The 15,876-nt window shown below is 38.2% G+C and overlaps 2 protein-coding genes across 2 annotated transcripts in view; both read left to right on the forward strand.

The window, feature by feature from the left end:
* Positions 1-15,876, forward strand: part of RCAN1 (regulator of calcineurin 1) — a 594,218-nt gene that overhangs the window by 218,864 nt on the left and 359,478 nt on the right. The window lies entirely within an intron of this gene.
* Positions 5,000-5,966, forward strand: LOC122801884 (inhibitor of growth protein 2-like). Its single transcript, XM_044071561.1, has one exon. It carries the CDS (start codon positions 5,323-5,325, stop codon positions 5,827-5,829), a length of 507 nt encoding a protein of 168 aa, XP_043927496.1. The 5' UTR covers positions 5,000-5,322; the 3' UTR covers positions 5,830-5,966.

The raw sequence follows: 15,876 nt of genomic DNA on the forward strand, positions 1-15,876 counted from the left end.
CTGGACGACTGGCTCCTGACTGCCACCACCAGGCATCTACTGTTACAGGCCAGGGACGCTACCATTTCAACTTGCCTGCAGTTAGGAATTGCAGTAAATTGGCAAAAATCTGTATTGTTACCCTCTCAGCATGTGAATTATATTGGCGTTGAAATAAACACCATCTCAGTGAGGGCTTACCTCACCGTGGAAAGAATTCACTGTCTAAGGGAATTGAGCTTACTCTCTAAGAAAAGTCAAAGCAATTGTGGTGCTCCAGCTATAAGGGACCATGGCTTCCACAATAACACTAGTTCCATTAGCCAGACTGCATGTGAGGGTCCTGCAGTGCTGCAGTATCGTCCTCTGTCTCACCCCATCCTGATAGCAAATTTGTGCAAACAGGATCTTTATTGTGAAACCAGACCAGCAATCTAAACACAGGCAGACCATTTGTCCCCTCCCCCAGTTGCCACTGTGACCACGGATGCCTCCCAGATAGGGTGGGGGGGGGGCATTATCTAGGGAGAACTGTCCAAAGCACATGGCAAGATCACAAGGCTCATTTGCATATCAACATCTTGGAGATGAGAGCAGTGCTTCTAGCATTGGAAGCACTTCACAGCTTTCTCCCTCTAGGGATGATTGCAATCCACTCGGTCAACATGTCGGTGGTATGGTACCCAAACAAACAAGGAGGAACCAAATCTTAACCCCTCTGCAGAGAAGCCCTTTGAGTATGGGAGTGGGCGGTGTCTTCCCAGTGCTTTCTGATAGCAACACACATCCCAGGGAAATCCAACGTCATAACCGACAGGCTCAGCAGGGCTATTCTGATGCCTCACGAGTGGTCTCTGAACACATACATTGCGGAACAAATTTTTTGCAAATGGGGTCAGCCTTGCTGCAATCTCTTTTCTCCCCCTTTCAATGCCAAATGCAGCAGCTACTTTACCCTGATTCCCCCGGAAGGGGAAGCACCAAGAAACGCACTCTTTCACGATTGGCCCTAGGGACTTCTCTATGCTTTCCCTCCCTTCCCCCTCATATCGAAAGTAATTCAGAAAGCAATATCCTCGGGAAGCAGAATGATCCTAATTGCTCCTTACTGGCCTCAACAGATTTGGTTCCCCTTCCTCAGACCTCATCTAAAGGACGAACCGTGGACTCTGGATCCAGTGCCATATTTACTGACACACATGTCAGGGGCGTTCCATCCCTCTCTCCACACCCTCAACTTGACAACTTGGCTGCTCCAATTCTATCCCTAGTCAGGCTTCATGACTTTTCTCCCGAGGTTGTACACATCCTGTCATCTTCTCACAAACCTTCTACCAGAAAAATTTATACCAGTAAATGGAAGAGATTCTCCTTTTGGGCCTGTGAGAGAAGCCTTGATCCTTACACAGCTCCCATTTCTGCCATTTTAGACTTCCTCTAGCAGTTATTCAACCAAGGTTCAGCAGCGGCAACTATCAAAGTCCAGTTGGCAGCCATTTCCATGTTTCTAACAAACCTAATCTTATGGCTCATAGGCTGTGTAGAGCCTTCCTCAAAGGGACCACTTTGCTAAGACCCCCAGTCATGGATCCCGTGGCTCCATGGGATTTGAACTTTGTTCTCCATAAACTTACGTCAAGTCCTTTTGAACCTTCAGCAACATGTGACCTCAGGTTTTTAACTTGGAAAACTATATTTTTAGTGGCTATCATTTCTGCAAGAAGGGTCTCTGAACTGCAAGCTCTTTCCATTAAGCCCCCTTATTTGGTGTTTCATAAAGATAGGGTCTCTTTGCGGACAAACCCTTCCTATATTCCTAAGGTTTCTTCTCAAGCCTATTATTAATCAGTCTATTGAATTGGCTGTGTTCTTCCCTAAGTTTTCTAATAAGGCAGAGTACAAATTCCACCAATTGGATGTGCATAGACAATTGTGTTTTTATCTGGACAGATCTAAAGGTTTAAGGAGGTCAGATCAGTTGTTTTTCTCCTTTTCAGACTCTAGGAGGGGCCTTCCAGTTTCTAAAGTCACACTATCTCACTGGATTTCCAACTATTTTCAACTATTTTCAACTATTAAACTCAAGCAAACTTTTTTCCTGCCCACCATCCTCCTGAAATTTTTAGGAAATTACACAACTGAACACCCTACACCACAGAAGAAGAAAAAGCTTACTAAAGAGAGGAAAAGTCAAGACTTAGAAAAGTCAAACTTATAAACTCACACAAACTTTTTTCACCCAATTTTTCACACCCTGAAGACAGGCTGAACTACAACTGAACCCATCCATTAAACTACCTTACTAAGAGAATTTAAAGTGGTCAACTGAAGGAACCTCTGCAGCTAACCTTCTTCCACGCCATCCTCCAAGTTTAAAGTGATCAAACTATCCTGAACCACCCTACACCTCCAAGAGAAGACCCTTACCTTACTAGATTTAAACTCAACCTTTTATGGTGATTAACTAAAGCAAATTTTTTATCTATTCCTCCTGTGGTAAAGATCGTCCTTTCAAGGTGAAAGCTCATTCTACCAGGTGTGTGTCTATCTCAGTAGCTTTTCAGGCTAGAATCCCAATAGACAACATTTGTGCTGCAGCAACATGGGCTTCACCTCTCGCATTCATTACTCACTACAAATTAGATATGGCTTCTAGGAACAGGTCTTCCTTTGGTTCCACAGTACTCAGGAGCATTTTCCAATGAACCACCCAAGATTAAGGTGCTAGGGACACTGTCCCAAGTGTAAGAATGAAGGCTAGATAGGACTACAGAACATAAAGAAGTTATGTACTTACCATAACGTTCAATGTTTGTAGTCCATCTCGCCCTTCATTCTTACGAACCCTCCCTCCTGCCCCCTCCTTGAGGAACTGGGGGTAGAGTGCCTACTGTTTTTTTTTTTGTTAGTCCTTTCAATTTGGTTTGTTCTCGGTCTCTGTATTTTTCTCCTTGCAGCAAACAAGATCTGGGGAATGGTAGTGATGCATAATGGGATACCTCCTAACCACAAGCCAACCAGAAGTTTTTGAGCTACAGTATGGCCAAGTTGGAGCCGAAGTTCGGCTCCGATCCCAAGTGTAAGAATGAAGGGCAAGATGGACTACAAACATCGAACGTTATGGTAAGTACATAACTTCTTTTTTGCAAAGAAGTAGGAGGCCAGAAACAGAGTATTTCATGGCCTGAAAAGCAAGCTATAGACACCTTGAAGTTGCCAGTATACTGCGGAGTATAAGGAAAATCATCATAGTTGAAAGATTTAAGGCTTAAAATTTTCTCAGTTGGAAATCTTTGTGACTTTTCTAGTTGAATGATATGCTTCGATTTGTGTATACCAAAGGGGGCATTGCATTTTAATGGTGGGTCTGATGAAGGAAGAGAACGCAGTAAGATGACTTCTTTGAATCTTGGGGATATATCCTTGGACATTAACAACTCCAAATAGAAGCATTGGTGGGTTTGAAAGATTGTCTCAGTTATTTCATCTTGCATGCCATTTGCTGATGTACGTCTGAGGTTTATAAATGCAAGGCAAAAAAAAAAAAAAACACTTAATAGCAGCCTTTACAAGGGAGATGCAATAGGAAAATTATCCTTTCCTCCTGCAAACTCATTTTCAATCCCTCATAAAAGGGCACTCATCACAAACGTTAAACATATTTCTGCATGTTTCATACCTCTCAACTGTACTGAATTCCTCAGAATGTTACGGTTTTGAAGGCAAAATAATGGGGTGCCACAAATTCACGAGTGTTCCCTTCAAGTTCCAATTTTTTTTTATTTACAATTTTTACTTACCACACTGATGTCGTCACACATTGCCAGCATTTCCTACAACATCATCAACATGCAGGGGCGTGCCTGATGACAGATTTTGGAGATGGAAGGTTGAAAGCTATTCTGAAAGCTAAAGTACGTTAAGAAAGCACCAGTTTATCTTGTGATGATAACTTATTACTTGTGCAATACCAGTATTCAAGACACTACATTATACATTCATTCAATCGCATAATTTATGAAACAACCCTACGTGCATTTTACCAACCAAATTATAACTTTGTGAAGAAAAACTGTCACAATCACATGCAACCACACTTTCATCTTTCATAACATTGCACTGTCTAACTTTCTGTGCATGACAAACTAGAAGCTGCAATGAAGCATCACAGTACTTTAAATTAGTAACACATTGTAATCAAAGAATAACATGCCGTCTGAGTCAATATTCTATCTATTTCACAACCAAATCAAATCACACCTGAAATTAATTTGCAAAGGAGTAACAACTAGTTTTACCCAATGTTTTAATCTGTAATATTTCTGCTCCTCAAAGCCAGTTCACGTTAACTGCTGCTTGATTTGACACAGACTGTATGGGTCAGGTTAAAACTGAAAACTGATCTCTGCAACATGCAAACCATCTTTTGCAGAATTACAATAAAAGGGAAGGCAGAAAGACAGCATAACAATCACAGATGTCCAGTTTCTGTATTTACATCTATATCAAAATCATACTATTAATTTACACCTGCATTTCAGTGGGACCAAAATATATATATTTGTTTTGCAGATGCTATGAAAAAAAAGTTTTCTTGAACTTGAAAGAAGCAATGCTTCCAAATAATTTTGTTAATATTCTACCTACTTCATTATGACCATCGTCATTCTCTTCTGGTGTTGATGTCATCCTTACCTAGCAAAAAAATAACACTTTGTTTATGTCCCTTTCACGTAACAACAATCATAAACTGATCACACTTGCAATGATAGCTCACGTACAGCCCTAGCCTGCAAATTCAGAAAGACCATGTCACACAATCTGCATGCCACAAAAGCCTTTTACCTCTGAAGCTGATTAAGTACCAAATTAATTTGTCTTACCAACTGTAGACAGAGAGAGGTAGGTACATCTCAGGTACATATTACCATAAAAAATAAATAGAAAACAGAATAACTGTGTTAAGTCATTTACTCTAGTTACCGCTGCCTACATGGTCTTCTTGGTACTCTGTTTTTGCCAATTTTAGGAGTTCTTGGTGGGTTATGTCAGTGCCTTTTGCTTAATGCATTGGAAGAACCATGCTAGGGCATTATCCAAATGTAGAAAAAAAGCCAGCTAGCCAGTTATGTGAAAGTTTACCTTGAATGTGTTGAATAGCTGCCCTTTGGAGATACAGAGGAACGTATCGCTACTATGCGAGATAAATACAAAGTATCAAGACATACTAAAATAAGTCGAAGATGTCTATGAGAAGTACAAGAAGGAAATAGACTAAATTAATAAAAAACATTTACAGCAACAGCAATTAGCGAGTGCTAATTGTCAGCCAAGAACTTGGGGATGAAAAAAATTGAAATAGTTGCACAGATTCTTGAGCTGGTAGAAAACGGAGGAAGGCAGATTGAGACTCATTCGCATTGTTTCCAGGACCCAGCTAAGACTGAAAAATCTACAGAGAAGTTAAAGATAGAATCTGCCTTACAAGAAAGGTCTTCCAGAAGACCACGTCAGCAGCAGACTAATGAAAGTCAGGATTTGTGCCACATTGCTAATAGGATTAAAGAATGTGAGGAACAGCCACCTGATGAAAAAAAATCAAAATCTGCCAAGAAAAAGAAACACCGTAGGGTTAAACAGGAGGGGGAAATTTCAAGTGTTGAATTTGCAATAGATTCTAATGAGCCCATATACTGCCTTTGTAATCAGGTGTCTTATGGAGAGATGATAGGATGTGACAGTGAACAGTGTCCCATTGAATTGTTCCATTTTTCATGTGTTGCACTAACATACAAACCAAAAGGGAAATGGTATTGCCAAAATGCAGAGGAGATCATGACAAAACTATGAACAAATGCACTGAAAAGGCTAAGAAAGATAAACTGTCGAGGTAGTGACTGCTATAATTATATAGTATGTTATTAATCGCAAATGACCAGCATCACACTTGAAGGCAAGTGTTTCATTGAGAATAAGCTCACCAAAACACTGACCTGGGGCTACATTTCTAAATTAAAAAAAATAAAAAAAAGAGTTGATCATTAAAAACATCAAACAAAGTAAATTCATTCAAAATATGGTTTTGTCAGCAAGTCAGAAAAGTAGGAACAGTTAATCACAACAAATGATTTTGTCAATAAAGCACACTGTGAACATGTGAAATTACTCCAGCGAAGAGTTGGCCTCAGTTGTAAAATGAAACTGGACAGCAGATGGTCCTCATTCGGCTATTCTGAGGTATAACCAAAAAGAAGTGTGTACAAGTTACTGAATCAGAAAAGGAAAGCCTATTCAGAAAAAAAAACTCTTAAAATTAATTCAACAAGTTAAGCACTTTTGTCCATGTAAAACATACATATGGACTTATTCAGAATTCTGAGGTACAACAAATTAGAAAATGACCACTCAGAGTAATGCATGGACATTAAGAGTTAAAGGTATGATTGATTTTTCCCAGCTTATGGAACTCCTTTATCCGTTTTTTTTCTACCATCCGTCCTACTTACTTAATCCCTCCCCGATCTTTTTTCTTCCTCTTTCTCCAATTTTTTTTCCAACTACCCTCTCATCTATATTTATAAGTACTCCTCTTAGGCCTTTAAACTAACAGTTCTAAATGCAAGTGGACACAATGAGTTGAGGAAAGGAGAATGTACCTGCTAAAATAAAGCAAAATAAGGTAATGGAGTCATTCAACAAAAATACTGCAATCTGCTGATGCTAGATTTCTCAGAGATGCAGCCTGCTGATTTGCTCCTCTAGTGAATCTAATGTCACTTGGCCTCCTGAATTCAGCACAATGAACATCCGTTTAACTTGGCGGGGCATGCCGTTTTGAAACGTAATGTTAATTATTTGGAATAATCACAGATTTAATATTGTCTAGTTACTCAACTGCATTCTTCTCAAAGTAATGTCTGATGGAATCCCTTCCTATTTTCCATTATAGAATACATTCACGCCTTATCTCAGGACACCTGTTTTTCGTAGTTATGGCACCAATTCCCACAAGAAACTTCTACCTACCAGTCTGTTTTATCTAAGGTTCAAGGGTTTGTAGGACAGGAATTAAAAAATACTGTATTTTTATTAAAGAATTTTGTGTTTTACGTATAGGAATAACGTCAAACTTTAAAAATATATGTGAAGTTACTACTAAAACAAGTCAACCAAACAGGACAAATACCCAGTGTCAGAAGTGCTGCCAGGACTCATGGTTTTTAGAAGTATACATTTGCTAGCAGATTGTAAGAAAGTTTCCTTTGCACACAAAGCCCAGTATTGCTACCTCCTACAATTATAACGACCATTTTACATTATTCTTACTAAATACGGAATTAGGGATACAGCGTACATGCAAGTTACAATCCTTTATTTGAAAAGGCAGTAATACAACTGTCATATATCATGACATTACTTGCTGGCTCATTTGTACATTTTAATTCATGAATCCATTCATTAATATTTATTTATTTTGCATGTAAAGCTTGGACATATGGCACCAGTTCTTTTGAGTTCTATCAATGCAGTACATGCCTGGTTCCACTCGAGAGTAATATTTAACTTCTCATTATTTATTGCATTCTTCTTTTTCTTTGTTCCCAGTCATTTTCCGGTGTGGTTGAAGCTATTCTTTGTGCTGGACCCTGGCACATCTATGCCTATAGATTTTATATGCTTTAAGCATTTCACCCACAGCACATAGCCACTGTTAGGACAGAACTGAATGAAAAGAGTCTGCTACTCAGTTCAGGGCCTGTGAGAGGTCACAGAAGCACAAGGTGCTGGCCTATTTTTTTTTTTCCTTTTTTGTTTATTCTTCCAGATTCCCAACAGTTTTGCTGATGGGAACATGTGATGACTAATATTCTGGACATGGCTCTTAACACAAACCACATTTGTACAACCTGTAATTACCAGTCAAGCATTATTTTTAAAGTGCACTTCTAAAGTCCCAGCTGTATCCTACACTTAAGAAGACAATAGGTGTGTATACTTATGAAAGTGTAGCATACAAAAGAAAAATCTCAGCTTTAAAGCACAATATACTGTAAGTCTACAAATGTTTGCAAAACTTCCTTCCGATAAGACGGGATACATCTCTGTTAAAGACCTACATTCCCAGAACTCATCTAGTGAGGCTTGTCCCTGAATTTGGGATTCTTTAACATTGAAGTTTCTACCCCTTCTACTGGGTAAAGAAGTTCTTTGTGAACTTGTATTTTATTACTTCAGATGTTTTACTAAAGATAGATGTTCTCCTTCACTCTGTTTTTTGTCTGCAGCTAATTTTGTTTGTTTACATTTCACTCATGTATAATTGATGTTGTTTGTCTTTTCGGCTTTTCCCGGTTAGGGGTCACCACGGCGGAACTCCAGTCCACTAATGATTGGCAGTCGCTTTTTTTTTTATGGTGCCAAGTTGCCAGCCCGGCGCCCAACCTTCAGCGAAGGCACACCCATTCACGCATGTCTTTTGGAGGCCACTCGACTGCGGGGAGGACATGCAGACTCCACACAGAAGGCACTCCAGCATAATGAACTGAACATCATCAGTGACTTTGTAACATCACAAGTATAGAATTCTTATCATAGTAGGGTAGTGCAGTGACATCTAAGCAGATAAAAAAGATAATGCTAATGTCATATCCATGGAGAATACTCCATTCCAAAACAGAACAGAAAGATGAATATTGATTACAAAATGCATACTGTTCTTTTTGTGAGACACTATGAAAGAGTAAGAGTAAACCTTTACTTTTTACGCATCCTTATTAAATTCTAAAGTTTAAACAAATATGCATCTAAAAAAGTGGCAAATACAGATCCACAGGGACCAGAGAATAGAAATGTGCTTTAGTTTTATACAAGTTCAAAGTTTTATAAAAGTTCAAATGTCTAGATAAAACAATACTGTTCTGGTTATATTCTGTTATTTAATATTAGTGTAGCAGTTCATTTTATTTTTATAAAAGAAAATTACATTTTAGTTTTATACAAGTTCAAATGTTGATATAAATAAATCACTATTGTTCTGGTTGTATATGTTGCGTTTTATATTTTGTCTGGTCATGTTTGAATGTTGGCATCCCACAATTCCACCAGAGGGGGCATAGTTACATAATCATGTCTGCAAATTGTATGTTAATTCGTATCCAGATTTTTGGCCAGTTGTACTTATTTTTCATGGGCCTTTGTCCAGATTTTTGATGTTTCCAGGTTGAGAGGTATACTCTATGCAAATTTTACCACCCAGGTTTTGAAGAAGAGTAAGAGAGTAGATAAAAAATAAACACTATATTTACTTAACTTTAGATTGTTGTGGTTTAACTCCGCAACTGTGGATATGAGTTGACTTTATTACTGCAAGTAAGAATAATTTGTGATGTGAATAATGACTAAAAGGTAATTGTTTTGTGTAGACTGCCCTTTGAGGTGTGCTGTTGATATATAAATTGCATTTCTGTGTTTGTACATATGGTAAAGACATTGCAGCTCATGTTTTGTATCTGAAACACAAAACCCATAAAAGAAGCATGCTCGACTTCATTCCAGGTCATTGCGACAATGAAAGATGAAGATGTGTGCTGATTTGCAGATATAGCTGTACAGATTACATGTGAAAGGTCACTGACGACGCCATTAATTTAATAGTAGGTCTAATGGAATGTGTCTTATACAATTTTGGGAGACCAAACTAGCTGCTTTATTTACCTTTATCTGATACTTTTATGTAGATATTGTTAGCTAATTTCTTACTTGTTACTGGAGTGTATTTCTTGTAATAAGAAGCAATTGTATTTTGGTGGAAGTACAGTCCCTAGTTAGTGTTGTGATGTCATTAGTCAAGTGCATTGATAGATGAAGTTTCTGTTATTTCAGCTGAAATCTGAAACATCCCTGAGGAAAAAAAAAACTGGGCTAAAAAATGGTCAGATAGAAAAGGAAAATAAAGTCCAGCAACAAAATCACTTAAGTGCACATATGCTTTTAAACTGAAAGGTAACCATCAGAAGTCTTCCTCAGCAAGTGAAGTGATATTAAGATGGATAGGGGTGTGTGTGTGTGTGTGTGTGTGTGTGTGTGTGTGTGTGTGTGTGTGTGTGTGTGTGTGTGTGTGTGTGTGTGTGTGTGTGTTTCAGCCTATCATGACATCAGTGATATTCAAAAAATTACATTTCGATGTACTTCATTGCACAAAGTATAAATTTGTAAACATGTAGGTTGGACATAGTCCAAGGTTCCTACCAAGCTTTGACTTGTATTTATCTTTATATCTACTAGTAAATCTGTTGCTATTACAACAGTTTGCTTCATACTATAATTGTTTGCCAACAGTATCCTTTATAGAACTTATGTTTATACTATAATTGTTTGCCAACAGTATCCTTTATAGAACTTATGTTTATTGTGCAAATCTATTATTTCTACTTTTATATAATGTTAATTCTGTTTACTTTGTACTATGATTCATGTCATTTTGTATCTTTTTTGTTTTCTTGAAACTCCTTTATCCGTTTTTTTTCTACCATCCATCCTACTTACGTAATCCCTCCCCGATCTTTCTTCTTCCTCTTTCTCCAATTTTTTTTCCAACTACCCTCTCATCTATATTTGTAAGTACTCCTCTTAGGCCATTCTTTCTGTACATATGTTCTATTGCTTATTCTATGTAACACCTGAATTTATACACATTCCTTGGTGCTCATAACTGTATAACACTGAACAATTTTGTTTTGCCTAGTATTATGCCATGTTGGTTTTATCAGTTTAACTACCTTCTGTAAATTTTTGATAATTTCTGTTATGTAATTTTCTTGACCTTTTGAAATTGTTCAAACCTTTTTCTGAAACGTTATGTAAGGCCTAGTATGACATTGGAGCTTTTCTCCCTGGGCCTCCACTAAAAATGGGACTATTTTGGCCCAGTGGACTTTCCTGGTAAACAAATGCCAATTCCAACTACCTTGTTAAAGAAACAAAAGTACCTCCACCTTAAGCCAGTCTTCAACAAACCAGGCAAGTCACGTCTACAGGCATGGATGTAATACATGCATTTCCTAGACGTGACCATAAGACAGATTCAAGTGACCTTTTCTCCACCCAGCATCATCCATCAATTTCTATTATTTTGATAACCCTTGGCTTGATAGAATATGGAAGACCTCAAGAGACAGAGCAAATGAATCTGCTCTTCACTCACCTGTACCTTTCTCATATGGTCTACTTTATAACCTATTTTTGGACTAAGCTTTCTTGAAGGTTTATTCCCTTCCTGAGGCCTTGAATTGGATATCTAAAAAGGCTCGTACACATTATCTCTGGAATAGTATTTTTTGTAGTATGTTGCATTTCTGCCAGTAGAAAGCAAATTATCTATGAACATGCTTCTAAGTAATCACATGGAAGTGGTTAGTTCCTACTGTTCATCTTCTTCTTGTAGACTTCTTGTCATCAGCAAATTTGATTGCTCAGATGCAGTCTCTTGTATTCCACAGAACTGTTCACAGAGAGACCGAGGGAAAGCAAACAGTGGGATTCTACTCCATTGCGCTAAAGAAGTCATTGTCAAGTTGGATTTCATTATGTGTAAGCAGATCCATTCTGAGTGACAAGTGTTAGAGGTGATTTAACAAAATTAATGTATTTGTTTTTGCAATTCCCACCTGAACATGTTGGGTGTTCTGCCACCATGTTACCCAGTACTGTGGAAGGAATGAGGGCTACCAACAGTTATTCCAGTGTCAAGTTGGTAATGGTTTTGAACCAGAATTCTGGTGAGTTCCCTACTGATTAAGTAAATTCTGGACGCCATCCAGCTGGTTAACATCAAAATAACACAGAAAACTGAACCTGGTGATGTCAGTATTGTGTGTCTTATCGACAACATCAGTACTGTTGGTACTTTGCCATTTTCCAGAAAACTTTCCTGCATTAATAACCCTCCGGGATGTAACAAAGGTACTGAACTATTTAAACCATGTTTACTTTCAATAGATAAAATGCACAACAGGAATGTCCACGTCTCAGGAGGTGTTGGTTTTAACTTAGGATACATGGCTGCAGAAAACCTTTACTTTTTCTCTTCGTGGTACTGGAACTATTGAACAGAAAGGTAACAACAGCTGTGGGAATTTGAAGGACAGGGTTTTAGATTTTGCAAAAAAAAAAAGCCGCCTAAAATTTGAAGTTTACAGATAAGACAGTGCATATTTTAAAGAATCTCTGGCGCATGGGTTTGTCCCACAAGGACACCCCTCTGTCCCTCCATCAATAAATCAGGACATTACCCGTACCTGACCCCATCCCTTATCTGTAGGGAACAGGTCATCACCGCTGTTTCAAAGGCAAATAATACAGCCTCCATGGGACCCGATAATATCCCAGGCTGCGTCCTACTTAATCTCAGGCATGAACTTGCAGCACTATTATGCACCCTATTCAACCAAAGCCTGAATACCAGCTTTGTCCCAGCCGAGTGGAGGACAGCCACTGTCATCCCTTTACACAAAGGTGGAGCATCCACTGATCCGGGAAATTATAGACCCATCAGCCTAACTAGGCTGATCTGCAAGGCCATGGAACAGATTATCATGGACCTCATTAATAGGGACATTGGCAACCTCCAAACACTTGACCCCCACACATTTTGGCTTTGTCAATGGGAGGTCATGTCTGTTAAATCTGTTCGACTTCTTTGTGACAGTCACCAAAGCCATGGATGAGGGGAAGACAGTGCACATCACTTACCTTGACCTAGCGAAAGCCTTAGACACTATTCCCCACTCGGGCATAATAGATAAACTCTCCCAACTAGGGATCAATCCATATGTTACCAGATGGGTAGCAAACTGACTCTCTGATAGAACCTACCTAATCAAAATAGGGGAACATGCCTCAAGCAGCTGTACTTTAGCATTAGGAGGTACCCTTTCCTTAAGAGTGGCAATAGGGTTGTTATGTATCCCCATTTATGCCAACTTGGTCCATTAAGTTTGTTTTCTGATCCCATTTATTTGTGTTGTAAATTATATTTAAGATTTTTGGATGATGTTTTGATTCTCTAGGATTGGAAAGAGGAAATGATAAATGATTTGATGGACTACTTACCCAATACAACTAATTTTTTAAGGTATACATACACCTTGACACATGTTCTGTTAATTAGGTAGTGATATTCAACATTGTCAAACAGGTTTTAAATCAAAAATCTATAGGAAATCTATATACAGCAACTCTTTTTTTGCACTCCGAGTTTTCACCCCCACTATTTAAAAAAATGTAAAAAAAATGGTATCGGGGGCAATTTATAAGGATTGCTAGGATAACTTCAACTTTGGAAGATATTAGGACTGATTTTAAGGAGTTGGAAAGAATGTTCTTTGAAAGGGTTACCCTGAATCTTTAAGAAAATGGATCTATATCACTTGATCGAAAAACATATTTGTTGAATCACTGTTTGTCAGCCCCAAATTGTCGAAACCTCTCTTTGTCGTACTGCCATTTCATCAAACTTTTTCACAGGGAAAAGCAACATTTGGCCATCATCAGAATTTCTCCTATTCCCTCACTGTAGTGCGATCTCGGAGTTGGTATATTTAGTTGGGGGGGTAGGTGAAACCCCCCACCCCCAATTGGGTGAGGTTTACATTTTTAGAGTTTAGTGACAGGTGCAAGGTTGAACAGCCATTTCTTTTCGCTTTGAAAAAGTTCAGTGAAATGGTCGAAGAGAGATTTAGACAATATGTGGTCAACAAATAGTGATTTGACAAATAGGTTTTTCGCTGAATTGATATACACCCAAGAAAATTTCTTCTGATATCTTTAACCAATGGGAAAATAAATGCACACGTCTTTTAGGTGCAGGTGTAGATTTTAAGGGTTAAGGTGAAGGCTAACTAATTGGGAAAGGTTTAAATTATAAAGGAGCATTTGTTATCGAATACAAATACAATACTAAAAATATCAAAAATATTATCAGGAAGTATTGGAATGTAATAAAGGGGAACAATTTAGTATTCAAGTCTTTTTTACCCAGATCAGTATTTGTCATTTAAAATAGTGAGAAATGCTAAACATGCATTGGAAAACAAAATAAACAAGAAGGAAAGGATAACAAAGGGGTCTGAACATTGAACCCAACTCAATGAATGCTCACTACATCGAACCTGTGAGGTGAAGAAAATAACCGTTTGTTCAACCTTTCTCTGTCTCGCACACAGCAAAGTTTCAAACCCACTCAGGTGGGGGGCTTCGCCCCCCCAAACCCCTTACTATATATACCAATTCCAAGACAGCACTACAGTGAAGAAAATGGTTTGAAACATGCCATGTGTGAGATGGGGAAGTGTTGAACAACTAGTAACTTCCTTCGTCTCACAGATTCAATGAACTGAACATTTGCTGATTAGTGGTCGATGTTCAGCCGTTCAATGTTTAGTCCATTCGATGGCTGAACATAGACCCATAACAAAGGGGGCACCAAGTGCTTGTAATCAATGCCCCTTTATTTTTGAAAGTGAAAAGTTAACTCTGAATAACACCTTGGGGTCAGTACTATACCTAAAGAAAGGAAATTCATCTATTGCCAGGGTAGTTTATATAGCCAAGTCTTCCAGATGTGAAGGTTTCTATATAGGGAAAATGGAGAGAGCTTTAAGAAATAGGATATATGAGCACTATTATGACATAAAGAAAAAGAGTAAGAGCAGTGCCTTATTTAAAGATGTGGAGATGTGTAAAAATGATAAAAAATGTTATTTTGCTATTACAGAGAAAGTGAAAATGAATCCTCACTGTGGGGATTGGTAACATTTCCTGGAGTACAAGGAATTACTGTGGCATATTAGACTTGATGCCTGTACGTTCCTTGAACTGAATGCTATTTTATCCATTCAACCTGTTTTAAGGCTGAGATTGTGTATTATTTAATTCGTATTAATATTATCAAGATTAATTCATTTAATATGAAGTTTTTTTTATGTTTTTACTACTTTTAAATTTATTTTTTAACAACCTAATTGTGTGTGTGTTTCTTTAATATAAATGTGTGATGCTTGTTGGATCCTATAAAAGGAAATGATGTATGGTGAACTGGTCATTGTGATGAAGTCTCTTATTTGAGTGACAAAAAGGTTCATTCGTTTTATTAAACTGTGTCACTGTAAAATTATGTTTTGAGTGATTTATTTCTGGCTATAATTTTGGCTCTGCAGTATCCTGGGGTTGTTTGAATGTGCTGTTTCTTTTGGTCTCGGGTTGACCGCATGGTTTCTCCACTTCCAACGATGGCTAGGCAATCCAGGCTTTATTCCCAGGTTTTACACATCCTTACTTCTTCTCAAAAAGACTCCACTAGGAAGACATAGAAGACCAAATGGAAATGATTCTCTATCTGACTAGACCCCTTTTCAGTGCCCATTCCAGCAGATTTATAATTCCTGGCTTCTATTTTCATAACTGAGCAAGTTACTCTACATTCAAAGTTGAAGTTCAGCTGACTACAATCGCCAGTCTTCATGTAGGCAAAGATCATTTGTCCTTAGCCTCCCTTAGCTTATGCATGGCCTTTTTCAAAGGTACATTTTTACTCGGGCCATCTGTTGAGGATACCACCCCTCCTTGGGACTTGACAATTCTTCTCCAGGCTTTATCTTAGTCTCCCTTTGAACCTGCAGCAGAACCTGATTTAAAAGTTTTGTCCTGGAAAACCATATTTCTCATTGCCATTACATCCACTAAAAGAGTTTCAGAACTTCAGGCTTTATCTTACCAGTCAATTTATGTCATTTTTCATAAAGACAGGGTTTCTCTTTGCACCGACTCTCTCTTCTTCTGAAAGTGTCTTCAGAATTCGACCTTAACCAATCCATTAATTTACCTACAAATTGTATAACA

Source organism: Protopterus annectens, chromosome 5.part0 (assembly GCF_019279795.1).
Source record: "Protopterus annectens isolate FY-2018-M chromosome 5.part0, PAN1.0, whole genome shotgun sequence".
Classification (NCBI taxonomy): Eukaryota; Metazoa; Chordata; order Ceratodontiformes; family Protopteridae; genus Protopterus; species Protopterus annectens.

What these genes read in the sequence shown, in the direction of transcription:
- LOC122801884 (XM_044071561.1), top strand. Translation starts at nt 5,323, where the DNA reads ATGAAAAAAATTGAAATAGTTGCACAGATTCTTGAGCTGGTAGAAAAC.